Source organism: Mirounga leonina, unplaced genomic scaffold, assembly GCF_011800145.1.
Source record: "Mirounga leonina isolate KUSES-001 unplaced genomic scaffold, KU_Mleo_1.0 Mir_151, whole genome shotgun sequence".
In the NCBI taxonomy this organism is placed as follows: domain Eukaryota; kingdom Metazoa; phylum Chordata; class Mammalia; order Carnivora; family Phocidae; genus Mirounga; species Mirounga leonina.
The window spans coordinates 29967777-29982042 of NW_023270377.1; the positions used below are offsets into that span (position 1 = coordinate 29967777).

General features: G+C 38.5%; 1 protein-coding gene across 2 annotated transcripts in view; it reads right to left on the minus strand.

Moving 5' to 3' along the window:
- PARD3B (par-3 family cell polarity regulator beta) overlaps positions 1–14266 on the minus strand; it is a 995632-nt gene that overhangs the window by 520011 nt on the left and 461355 nt on the right. For both annotated transcript variants that reach the window (XM_035007317.1, XM_035007318.1), the window contains exon 4: positions 1173–1282. In XM_035007317.1, the coding sequence (XP_034863208.1) occupies positions 1173–1282 (110 nt within the window). The remainder of the gene's footprint in view (positions 1–1172; positions 1283–14266) is intronic.

Consider the following 14266-nt stretch of genomic DNA (forward strand, 5'->3'; position numbering starts at 1 on the left):
TTCCCTCTCTTGCTGTGTCTCTCTCTGTCAAATAAATAATTAAAATACTTTTAAAAAAATAAAATAAAATACTATGAGGACACTTGCTTCCTTGTTTACAGAAAGAAATATGCTAAAATATTGCCACAAACCTATTAGTAAATACTCAATGGTTTGGTATAGTGACTCCTAACTCATATACATTGGCACTGTTCTTGAGAAGAACCTTTTATACCAAACTGGTGAGAATCTGGTTAGTTCATTCAGCATCCTTATATAACTCTAAAATACTGCTTTTTTTCTTAAGGCACTATAGACAGTGAGACTTAAAATGGGGAAGAGCCTTGCTTTTAGGAAACTTTTAAATATGGCTACATTATTGAAGATCACCTATTGCAAAAATATATACCCATTAACCAAAATCTAACTCTCAGGCTATTTCCAAGGATGGACCACAGTCACAACTCTTCCAAGTGACTCAGAATTTATCAGAAAGATCCGACAGTACCATATGAAAGGAGGACATCATCTCTTCAGGATTCATTCTCCATTTAACCCATCAGCTATAAGTGTGTCTTGTTATAAGCACTTCTGGTATATAATTTTATTTTTCTTTCGTTTGGATGTTGAGTTCTAGAAACCCAGTACCAGCACCACATTTACATGGTATTGGTATCTTGAAACTCTATGACCATTCACCATGGCAGGACTTCACAAAGCCCTGCATTAACACACTGAAGATATATAAAATGATATCCTTGGGCATCACTAAAACAGGAGGATGGAGGAAATTCAACAGTGTGGTGTGCTGGTTAAGAGCACGGACTTTGGAGCCAAACCACCTGGGTTAAATTCTTGACTGTGTCACTTACTAGTTGTGACCTTAGATAAACTACTAAGCCTCCCCCTGCCTCAATGGCATTATCAGTAAAATGGAGGCAAAAATTTGCCCACCTTGATGTGGAAGTTTAAACGACTTATTGTAAAGCACTTAAAAGAGTCCTTGGCACATAGTCAGTGCTATGTAAATTGTTAGAATGTAAGTTCTAGTGATAGCTCATAGTTGCTATTACTAATACTATATGTCCTATCAAACACTCTCTAATGATCAACTTAAGACTGTGAAGTCCCGGTTAGTCTATGGGTAAGGCACTTTGATCTTTCATTAGAAAGCCAAACTGCAGGATACCTACTAGAATAACAGGTTTCAGACTCTGGCCACTGGGGTGTGAAGCACTTGGCTGGGCATCAGCAGGTGGGCCTGGCGCTGGGTCACTGCTTCTCCTCACCAGCAATGGAGTGCCTGTAGGACAAAATAAGAGGTGAGAGGTCAACAGAACCCTGGGGAGAAGAGAGTGCATGGTACAATGCAATTTAATTAAAAAGGTTTACAACATGCTTTTATGTAAAAACATTCTATTTCTAAGGATGCTTGTAAATTAATCCATTTAATGATCTTTTGTCATCTATTTATAGACTGACACATAGAAACAAAATCTTTCAACTTTCATCCTTTCCCACTTGCATTTCAAAACAAGTCATTGTACTTAACCAAAAACCATTAGGCAATGCAGAAGTTGACAGTGTGCAACTGCAACTGATCTAGAGAATGTATCTGAGTATTAAAAAGAATGATTATCCAGCAGACAAGTGAAGAGGTTCACACAGTCAGTGCAATTTGCTATTCAGTAGAGCTAGAAGTATAGTTATTGCTGCCATTTGGTGCTTCCTAAATCTTTTGAATAATGATATACACTAAAATATATTACTTGCTGGGGTTATAGCATTAATGTCTATTTAAGTACAGAAAGAGATTGGCTCCATTCTCTTCCTTTTCTCCCAAAGTCGATAAAACTGATAAGGAAAATAAGTTAGTTCTTCTAAAAATATATCTTGATTTCTTTTTAATATAATGAAAGCTTCCACTATTAAATATTTGAGCCAGTTATTAAATTCTGAGAAAAGATCATACTATTAGAAAGTTCAAGTGAAATTCAACCTTAACAGAGCTGGCGACCTAACTAGTCTGCCTGCAATTAGGCCTAAAATAATTTGTTTCATACAAAATTGGCCACTGTAAAGGAGACTCTCAGAAAAGTCCTTTTGTGGTCTAAAAATTGCTCTCATGTAAAAATTAACTTTTTATTTGCATGCTGTGGGGAAAAGTGGGAAACATTAGAAATGCAATTCTCCATTTATCAATATTCTGCAGAATCTTCCCCAACTCTCTCGAGCTACTGCTCCTTAAAAGAACATTTTTTCCTATTTCATTTTCTATGGTACAGTTACAAAAAGTGAATCCATTTTGAAATTATTTACAAATCTGATTTTTATATGTGCTCCAACATTTTTATTCTGTGTACAAAATATACACGCTAATACCTTCCATCTTTGTTCAGACTCTTCTTATCCTTGTTGCTTTTTAAAAAATAACTTCTTTTATAATAGGAAATTAACATGCTACTGAGGATGAAACACTAACCAAAAGGTATTATAAAGTCCAAGTTTACAGTCCATTATTTCTTTTTTATTAATAAACATTTCACTACATTATTCCCTAATTCCTCCATTTCCATCTAAAAATTTCTTAAGCAACTGACACAGCAATGGCTGTATGGCTGGCCACTCTCTTGAATGAGACATTAAAAGAAAATAAGTGGAAGAGAAAATATCATAAAAATCTCAAGACAATAGGGTCCCAGTCCTGTGCCACTACTTCCCCTGATTCAGGTGATCTGAATTACCCTTAACATAAAGTGGACACATCAGTCTAAATGTGATATCCTCAGAAGCAACCTATTATCCTGAAAATTCAGATGAGAATGGGGAAAACTCTATGAAACTCCAGTTAGTTTCTGAACATTTAACCCAGACTAGGACATTGCATGCCAATGATCTAAAAACAAACAAAAGCAAGTAGAACCAGCATGGGACACCAAGATCCAAAAATAAGTTGATTCAGAGGCACAGAAATGGAAATTTTAGTGATTGACAACTGTACTGTTTTTTCAGCTGAGTCACACACACACACATATATATGAATATATACAGAATATACGTGTGTGTGTGTGTGTGTGAGAGAGAGAGAGAGAGAGAGAGAGAGAGAGGGACCTTTACTTTTCCTGGATAATAAATATATTTTTCTTAACCCTAGATAATTTTCCTGCAACTCTAAGGACATTGTTATGACTCTTCACTTACCATTAAAACAGCTGTTTTAATAACAAAATGCTAAATTATTTAAGACATAATTCGATGACAATATGAATTTGAGTTTGAGCATTCAATCAGTAGGCCATAATATTACAGTGTGTCTCCCAGAACAAGATAGCTCAGGTTTGTACCAGTGTACCCATTATTTGGAACATTATCCAAAAAACAAATGAAGGTGGCTAGACCTTAAACATATTCCCAACTCATCTGGAATAAGTTTTGTTCTTCTCTACTTTTTCTGGATTCCACACTTGAATGTCTCCTGTTGAGTCACCTTCAAATTTTCCTTCGGCTGTCTTAACGTGTTAGTAACAAGTATAAATCATTTCACACTGGAACTAATAATAAGCATATTTCAATATGAACCACTATCTCAGAGAGTTTTAAACAACCCTTCCTTTGGCAATTTAAAATTCATTTGATATTTGTTTTTTTAAATTGCCAAGCCTCATTTGAAGGTGCCTGCCAGGAACAGACTGAGTTGTAACTTAAAGACAGACAGATGCATCCTACTATAGAACAGAAGACAAGTAATTCTAAGTACTGGAGATGATTTGGGGAAGTCCTTGTATATATGTAATAGAGTAGAAGGCCCACCTTGCAAGCACTGCTAACCAAAATGAAAGGGGAGACAACCACAGCCAGTTGTATAGAATTTTCTGTGGGAGGGAAAAAGTAAATAAAACATAAGCTCCGCACTGAAGGAGCTTATAACCTAACAGTAAGATTAGGCTTAAGAACTATCATGTGTCCGTACAGTGAGAGGACCATGGGTTTTGGAGTCATGAAGACTGAGATTCACCTCTCCTGGCTCTGTGACACTGACTGCTTGGTGACACAGTCTCATCATTTAAAACCTGGTGATAAAAATACATCATAATATTGATAGAAGGCTGAAATAAAAGAAGGCATGCATGGGACATGGAACTGTCCAGTCTGCAATTTTCATGCAGGAAATTCCAAACCCCCCAATAAAACAGAGTTAATAGCACTTGCTATTGTTGTGAACAGTGTTATCTGCTCAAAAAGCTGAACACCTAAAAGTCAATTTTCATGAAATAATACATAAATTAGGGCGCCTGGTTGGCTCAGTTGGTTAAGCGTCTGCCTTTGGCTCAGGTCATGATCCCGGGGGCCGGGATTGAGTCCCGTGATGTAGTCCCATGTTGGGCTCCCTGCTCAGCAGGGAGTCTGCTTCTCCCTCTCCCTCTGCCCCTCCCACCCTGCTTGTGCACTCTCTCTCTCAAATAAGTAAATAAAATTTAAAAAAGAAATAATATGTAAATTAAAATAGTAAAACATAATTCTGTGCTGAACCAGCTATAAACTTACTATAGAAATCAAAGCTTTTAAGAAAAAAAAAATGATGGTGTAGGAAGGGAGTTGAAAATGGAAAAAATAGGGGCACCTGTGTGGCTCAGTTGTTAAGCGTCTGCCTTCAGCTTGGGTCATGATCCCCAGGGTCCTGGGATCGAGCCCCACATTGGGCTCCTTGCTCCACAGGAAACCTGCTTCTCCCTTCTCCCACTCCCCCTGCTTGTGTTCCCTCTCTCGCTGCATCTCTCTCTGTCAAATAAATAAATAAAATCTTTAAAAAAAAAAAGAAAATGGAAAAAATAACCCATTATTCATTGGTATTTTTCAGTTAATTAAGAAGACTCTTATTATTAGATTTTAGAGGCAAAAGTCCTCAGTTCAGCTCAAGAGAACAGCAGTATTCTTTGGAATCAGAGTTTAAAAGCTGCCGGCAGCAAAGTTCAAATAAAATAAGAAATGTTATGTACCTTAAAGCACAAAATCTTACACAATTGCATTATGTTTTTCCACATGGTTAACTAATTTGAGGCCTCATTACACATCAGGAGCTGTACAAGAGGTGGCTGATATTAAGATGAGTAGTCATGGTGCTTACTTAGGTTTTTTTTTAAAAAAAGAGGATGTGAGGACAAAGAACAGTTTACACACAGGTAGATACCAGTGCAGTGTTCTAGTGGGGTTATATATGGATTACTGAATCCATACCAAAGAACACACATGCTGTAGACTGGATCGAGTCCCCTTTTATTTAGGCAGATGCACAGAAACTTAATGGAAGCCAAAGGGCACCAAAGAGAAGCAGTATCCCTCCAACCAGAAGAGTTCCTGATCAAGTGTGTAGCTGCTGGTGACTCTGTCCTTGACGATAGGGGCTTGCCATATCAGGAAAGTCTAAATTCTTTCTGGAGCACTGTTCATACATAACCAGGGCTTATGTTACGCTCAGGACAAAATTATTCACACACTCACTGTACTTCCCTTTAAGAAGATGACTAGACTTATCAGGTCCTCCAGGCCTTCTGCCAATAAGCACTGGAGTCAGTTCCTGGGTGTCTATGAATGATGGCACATCTCCCACTGCTCAAGCAATCATCATTTTAATGATGGTAAAACCAGAATTCAAAGGGGTACAGTTACTTGTCCAATGTCCCTTATAAATATAAATAAGGGGAACCAGAGGAGGATCACCTACTTCATTTTGGGGAAAAGAGTTCTGAAAGAGGTAGCAGCTAGTTAAAAGGATTAAATGGGTACATGAATGAGTCATGCAAGATATAAAGGCCAACACAAATTCAAGTTATCTATGTAAGTTTCTGTCTCTTTGTTATAATCTCCCTCCCTCTCTCTCTCTCTCACACACACACACACACAACCCTGGATGGATTTTTTCCACATTTGGAGAATGTGTTTGGGATGGAATTAGCTTAAATGACAGATGATGTGTTGTACATAAAATTCTGTTTTGGAGATTTTGAAAGACATCTTTTTTTTTAAGATTTTATTTTTATTTATTTGCAGAGAGAGAGAGAGAGAGAGAGAGAAGCAGGCTTCCCACTAAGCAGGGAGCCCAATGCAGGGCTCAATCCCAGGACCCTGGGAATATGACCTGAGCTGAGGGCAGATGCTTAACCAACTGAGCCACCAGGTGCCCCAAGATTTTAAAAGACATTTTAGAAAGATAGGCAGTTATAGAGATTGAAACCAAAGCCCAGAGGAATCATCCACACGATGCCTCAGTGGGCAGAGAAGATAAAAAACATCAATCCCATACCAAACATCACAAAGGTACATGTTCTAAATTGGTAAGAGTAGAGATTCATCTAAAAATGGTTCATGATTCTCCTGAGCAAAGCCAAAAGGCTAGTTTGTCATCAATATTGGTGCTATTCATTCTAAGGCAACTGAAACCTGAAGAGCTCAAGGGCATCCCAGTTCACACGCCGACAAGGCATTCTCTAAGAAGTTGGTGGACTCAAGCCCAGAGAGGCCTGAAGGGCAATGTGAGGGAAATGGATAGAAACTCAGCAGTCACAGGCAGAAATGGAATGGTTAACTAGAAGAAGACATGGGAGAATTTAGCAATGACTACACATACAAAGCAGATGAGAAGCATAAAAGAGAAATCTAAAACCTTTCTTATACTTCTTGCTTAGGGAAGAGAGAGCAATAGGAGAATTTCAGCAATTGCTATGATTTGTTTCAGAAAAAACAAACCCATGAATCTTGGCTTCAGCCTATTGAGGGTTAGAAGGATTTGATTTTAATCCAAGATGTCTTGAGATGTGTGAGAAATAAGACACTAGATGTTCAGTTGGGAATTCATAAAGATGAGTATGAAGTTCGTATTAGAAATCATATTGGCTTCCAGAATGAGTGAGGAGAGATAAAGATAAGGTAAATAAAAGAAAAAAAGGAATCAGTACAAGTGTATCAATGACATCACATGTAAAACAATGAGAAAAACAGAATTTTACTTTCTTACGGAATCTTCAGAAAGAAAGGGTATCTAGAATGGCAAGTGGTTAACAAAGCCACAGAAGCAAACCTAGAGGGAAGGTAGGGTGGGAGAACGGAGAAAGGGACTGGAGTTTCCAAGATAAACTGTTTATGTACAGAGAGGGGATAAAACCTGGTCTTTTAGGGTTTCAATTTTCCTTTGCACTAAGGGATTACTTCTATGCTACTGAATTATCAAATCACCAAAACAGATAGTTTAAAGAAAGAAAACACGCTCTCTTGTCAATGCTACTGACACTGAGGATAACATGATAAATATGAAAGGGGAGAAATCTATCAAAATACACCTAAATTGGTAAATATTTCACTTTGAGGATAAAAATGAATTGCAAATGGTTAAAAATCTTATAAACTTAAAAAGTGATAAATAGGAAAAGACACATTTTTCCAGGTAATCAATATTAATAGTATATTAATATTAACAATAGGCATGAGCTGCATCTTGGTTTCCCATAGTACATTTCCTTAATAGAGTTTGTACTAGTCAGCACATAGAGGAATGCCTTTCAATTATCCTGTACTTCAACACTCATTGAATAAATTTGACATTAATTGAATCATTTTGACATTAAAATATGGATATGTCCTCCCGAGATATGGTGAAGAGAGACTGGGGGTCAGAAGATCTGCCTTCTAGAGGTGGCACTAACATTGCATAACTTCCAGGAAGCTGCTCTACCTCAGAGTCTCACCTCTCTCCTCATCAGCTAAGCAAGCATGTTGGATAAGCTACACCAAAGTCCCATTCCAGATCTACAAAGAGAGACTTCTGTGATTTATATAGCCAATTAGGAAATTGAAGTCCAGAGAAATTAAGTTTCTAAGTCTCTTGGACTTGATTTCTACTCCAGTTATTCCCTTGACACTTTTCTGTTGTGGGGTTACATTCTCTCTGTGAGTAGGTGTGTGAGAAAAAGGGAAATGACAGCTCTTCAATGCAGGGGCCCTTCTTTTCATCTGAGGAGGACAGCAGAAAGATCTGGATAGAGAGTTACAGATAAAAGACAAGGGTGGTGGGGATGAGTAGCTAAAAGGCAAACATTAAGCTACAGTCACATGGGCATGTCTGGCAAGATGCTTGACCCACTGGCCAAGGCACACCAGCACCTCTCCCAGAGTGCATGATCTCTCTTGCAGATGGCTTAAATGTCTTATCAGTATTTTCTTCCTATTGATCCTGTCAATACCTCAATAAAAAAAGATGAGTGAAAGTAGTACCTCACTGGTAAAGGAGACAACTACATTTTCCTTTTTGTAAGGATTTTATGGGTGCTAGAGAAGGCTTTTCAACTGAAACCTAACAAACTGCATTGCACTGAAATCTGGAGAGCCATTTAAAAAAAAAAAACCTTGTAATGATATCAATAGTGGCAGAATTTATGGCAAAGGACCAAGAAGAGACCGCTTTCACTACAGGAGTGCTTGACCAACTTTGGCGCCTGGCCTGTGATGAATGGGGCAGCTGTGACATGCTTTCAGACATCATGATGGAAAAACCACACTAGAGAAACCAACTCAAATTTTAGCAGAATTGTAGCTGTCCAAATACTTTAGTCTTAAATATCACTCCTTTAGGAAAGTAACTCCCAGTATTGCCATAAAAGGAGCAAAGAAGTTCAAGTTGATGAACAGTATCACTTTTTCTTTCATTGTGGGCTGCAAAAACCATGTCTGTTCAAAACACGAAAGGACAAATGCAAGTAATTCACAGAATAGTTACCAGCTACACAACAGATATGAATGGGCACATACATGATAAAAGACGTTTCACTACTTGGAAAGCTGCTCAAATTGGAGTGCCGCTGCTATAAAAACAAGTGAGGGGGTTTTAAACTGACCTTTAGTGGAAATTATACTTTTTTCTGAAAATGGTTATGCCTTCAACTCACAGTATATTATTGCTGTATTTCTGAGGATACATGCTTTTTCTTATATTGAATTTTTCACATTTTAGCCAGTTGATATACACAAATCTAGAATTTTTTATATTGTTTAAACTACTTCACAATATTGATGTACTCATGTTATTTAAAGTCAGTTAACGCTATGTATTAGATATGCACTAGGTCCCAAGTGTTATATTAAAAACAGTGGCAAGTAAAAAAGGGACAAAATTCACTGTGTTTCAGTAATGCTGATGGAGTAAATACAGACGTGGTCATTTTAGTTAGAGTAAAATCCAAAATATTAAGAAAACAAAACAATGACAAGCTACAGAGGAATCTCAATACAAGCAAAGGTCCAGATTTTTGAAAGGTATGCACTAAAAAAGGAACAAAGCATTAGCAAACACAACTAAAGATACCCTAATTAGCAAAGCCAAATAAAAGCTCCCAAATCATAGAGGTGGAAGGAAGGAATCTGACCTATGCACATCAACCTCCAATTTCTTGTTCAAGGTATTCAAGGACCTCATTGGTTTCCCCCAACCTACCTCTCTGATTACATCTTGTATCGCATTCTTTGCCACGTGGTTCATGCCAAACAGGACCATCTGCCATTGCCTAAAAATGCCCTGCAGACTCAGTGTTCATGCTAGTTCTAACCTCTAAATTATTGTTCTCTAATACAATCAGTTGTAATCCAGTCCAGTCTTTAAGTCATAAATAACCTCTACTTCCTTGGAATACCAGATACAGATTTGCTGCAGAGCTAATGAAGCGTAACTTCAGGGCCCAGCACAAGCTCCCAGGAGGAACCTAAGTAACACAATCGCATGATTGTATGATTTTGTAAACTTTACATGAGTATAATAGTTTAATTGCAATAGGTTAATTCTATCTCTTTCAACTCTAAAGATTCCTCCTGGTGAACCTAGAGTGGCCAAGGACATTTCTGGGATCCAGTTAAAGGGAAAATCAGTTGGGTGTGTATCTCATTTGAATACAATAGACTATATTTGTATAGTTCACAGACAACACTGTGTCTAGTTATTAGCAGGGAGGTGTGTATAGTGTATAGTTATTCCTTGGTGAGGAATATAGGTAGAATCCTGTTACTCACTGTGTTGGGTTCACCAAGCATCATGACACAAAGGTAGAGGGTCAGCTGACATACGGAAATAAATGTGTTCTTTTTGTACCCATATAGAAAGGTGTGGGTACTGAAAGATAAGCAAGATAGGAAATGCACAAAGCCAGAAGCTAGTCTACAGAAAATTCTTCCACTCACCCAATGTATAATATTGCATATAATTCAGTATTTGAATAATTCAGTTCTCACTGATACCTTGACAAATAGGAAGTTCTCTCCTATACGGAAAATGCAGCATAGAATTAAAATTCCCAAGCTAGTGAGATGCAAACCTGTAGTGGCTTCACAGATTACAAGAATGTATGTGCAAAGCCCCATGTTTATACATCCCAAATATTACTTAAACAGCATTTCGAATAACCATGCGATAGCAAAGACTGAATCACTCGTTCATTCAATGTATGAAAAATGTTACATATGAAGAGGTAATTGAAGAACATGCAGTCAAAAATTGTAAGAGTTATTTTCAGGCATTTTAATATGTACTCAATTAGTAGATCATTAAATATTTTTTCGTATTTTCTGACATCTCCAATATATTGATTTATAAATTGTTGTGGTTTTCAATCATTCTAAATAAGCATCTTTTATGTTTTTAACTTAAAATTTATGCCCCCCCCTTTTTTTTAGAGAGGGAGAGAGGGGGGTGGGGAGGGGCAGAGGGAGAGGGAGAGAGAGAAACCCAAGCAGGCTCCACTCCTAACACAGAGCCCAGCGTGGGGCTCGATCTCACAACCCTGAGATCATGACCTGAGCTGAAATCAAGAGTCAGATGCTCAACCGACTGAGCCACCTGGCCACCCCTGTTCCTTTTCTTAAATAGCAATCTCCCCAGATGTGGTACACTGAGAATCCTACAAAATGTAGAGCTGCCCTGTACCTTTTTAGGGTATGTCATATCCCACGTTGTCTTAGGTGTCTAGTTGTAGTTGTATTTTGGTTGTATCCCCTTAATTTACTAATTTAACATTTACTGAATGCCCAAAATAAACTGGGCAGTCTTCGAGGCACTCTGGATTTCATCAGCACACAACACACAAAGGTCTTCATCTTGTCGAGCTTGTAGACAACTGGAGGAAGATGGGCGACACTAAACCAGTACACAAATAAGTATGTACATTTAAGATAAGGATAGAGCAAGTGCTTAAGCAAGACTATGAGGAAGTTGACAGGGAGGGAGTAAGGTGGGGGAACATTACACCGTAAGCTCCTTAATAGCAAGCACCTCACCTTAGTCAATCACTTAGGACCCCTGGCAGAGTGGGTAATTAACAAACGCATGCTGAATTGAACAAGCAGTGCTAGAGGAACAAAGATCAACCTCTAAATTCAGAAATCTTTGGAATCTGAAGTGCCCCAGACAAGAGAATTTTGTGTGTGTATGTGTGAGCGGGGTCTATGCCCCTAATATGTAAATAAATTGCTATTGTCAGGTTTGTTTCCCACTACCTAACGCTTTTTGCTTCATCATCAACATTTATTTTAAAACAAACACTAGTCACACTAATGCAGCATATGTTATCACCCTTGCAACTTAATGATAAATGAGCATAAAAGTGACATCAACACCAGCGTTCAACAACCACAGTAGAGGCTCTGAGATATTGACTACAGTCTTGTCATTTACTGTGGTTTATGAAGGAGTCCAGTGCCTGGTCGGTTGATCTTTCAGTTTTCCATAGTTTACCATCTTACCTCTAGATATTTATGATGTTAGTCAATATTCAGAAGATTTATGACAACCTGTGGAATAACTAGAAGGATAACAGTTGAGTTTACTTGAAAAGAGCCTTTGGAGGAGCTCTTATTGATATATATATATTTTAAGGTTCATTTATTTGAGAGAGAGAGAGAGAAAGAGAATGTGAGTGGGGAGGGGCAGAGGGAGAGAGAGAATCTCAAGCTGACTCCCTGCTGAGCATGTAGCCGGATAACGTGGGGCTCGATCTCAAAACCCCGAGATCATGACCTGAGCTGAAACCAAGAGTCAGAGGTTCAACCAACTGAGCCACCCAGTCGCCCCTGGAGGATTTTTTAAACAGGATTTTGAAATGCAAAAGATTTACAAAGATCTACAAATTGATAAATTGGTATAAAATAATGATTAAGATATATATAATATTTATAATAGGCAGGTGGACACATGATTTGAGAAACTAAAGATGGACATCCATGCATGGATACTGGTAAGATCTGCTCAGCCAGAAAATAGGCATGAACCATGTGACTGTAGGAGCAAGTGGTTGAGGAGACAAAGGAAGCTGGTTTAGAAGAACATCACTAGAAGGTGGTGTTAAAATGGGGGAGTTTTAATTTAATCCAAACAGCAGTGAGGTCTCCAAAAAGGGACAATCCAAAGCATTGTTTCCAAGTATTGAGAAACTGGTTTAAATACATTTTGGAAAGATATTTGCAGATTGATATATGAAAAATGTTTACTAAAAGAATAAGTGGAGCTATCCCAATGGTTTCTTTAGTAATTCCCTTATAAAAACCAGAAAGTGAATCTTAGTATGTGTCCAGTGGAGTGGCTTTGGACTTGGGAGGATGGTTTGATTCAGCATGGAACACATTGGGAATGATTCATTACGGCAATGATGTTGGTCTATTCCAAGTGTTTGTGGAACCTTTCTTTTGTCCTAAATTTTAGGCCACAGTTCCCATTGAGTTGAGAACCGCCTCTGAGAACTTCACTAGCTCTTTGCAAGATGAGAAAGGGAGAAATCAGCAATGCCTTCAGGCCATTCAGCTGCAGTTGCAAACAATTACTGGCAACATCAAAGTACTAAATTCAAATCACCAAGTCCTTCGTGATGGATGAGAAACATCCACAAGTCAATTTAAGGCATCCTGGGCACAGATCTATATGACTTATCAGCGGCATTTGAAACCTTTGATCATTACATTTTATTGGATCATTCAAAGTCCCTGGCCGGACTGGAAGAAGTGGTGCATTATGGAGCCACCATGATCTCCTAGGAACACTCAAAAAGATGGTCTTATGCCAGTGCCTGTGTGCCCCAAATGCTGCCTTTTGTGAGGCAGCTAAAGGAACTCAATGCCTCTCGGGCCCTGACTTCTGATAGAGAAGGCATAGTTTCTGTTTAACAGCACTTAAAATTCTAAACAAGAATAAATCAATTGAAGTTCAATCTAGCAACACAGCAACCAGGCTTCCCTGGCAAGGAACACGTCTAATGAAAGTGCCAAAGGAAAATGTGACTCTATCCTGTCCTGCATGGAGACTTTTCCGACATTTGTAACTGCTGCTTGAGACCTCATGTGCTGACCCATATCTACTCCTGGAGCCCAGGGGTCAGCTTTGACCCCAAGTACCTTTTACCTTATACATCCAGTAGGCAGGTGTCAGAGTCTACCCATGATGTGGAACTGGCCCCAGCTGTCCAAGCCTTCATGACCTCACATTAGATAACTGAAATCTAATCTGCTTGAAAGTACCTTGGGAGCCCACCCAGGTGTTTCATATGGCTGTTGTCTTGCTACTAAATAGGTCCATTACCCAAGCTGGAGCACATTACACCGGCAGACTAATTCACCCGATGGCATAGCAAGGCAATGATCCATGGATCCTTATTGACTTTTCTGTGTAACTCCTAGCATCAAATTCGATGTGCATCAAAATCCAAAGGCCACAGGTAAAAACTAGATTGTGTTTCTATGATTCTTCAGAAGAGGCAAACTGCTCTTGCTACCAGCATTAAAGCTTTAACTTTCAAAGGAAAGATTTGGACAGAGAGCCTGCTCATGCTAAGTATGAGGAATATAGAGTTTGGTCTGAATTTTTTTTAAAGATTTTATTTATTTATTTGTCAGAGAGAGAGCACAAGCAGGGGGAGCAGGAGACGGAGAAGCAGGTTCTGTTTCCCTGCTAAGCAGGGAGCCTGATGCGGGGCTCGATCCCAGGACCCTGGGATCATGACCTGAACTGAAGGCAGACGCTTAACTGATTGAGCCACCCTGAGTTTGGTTTGAATTTACAATAATTTCTACATATAGATATCTGAGAGTCAGATAAATTGTTCCAATCAATTTAAATAAAATAAGCCAAAGATTGGAAATCCATGACTACTTTAAGGGGCAGAAAAAGTAAGTTTATATCACTATTTTTCCCACAGGTCCTGGGAATAAACCAAATTATACCAGAACATGAGATGTTTATTAACTTGAAGGTGATACCTGTTTCATG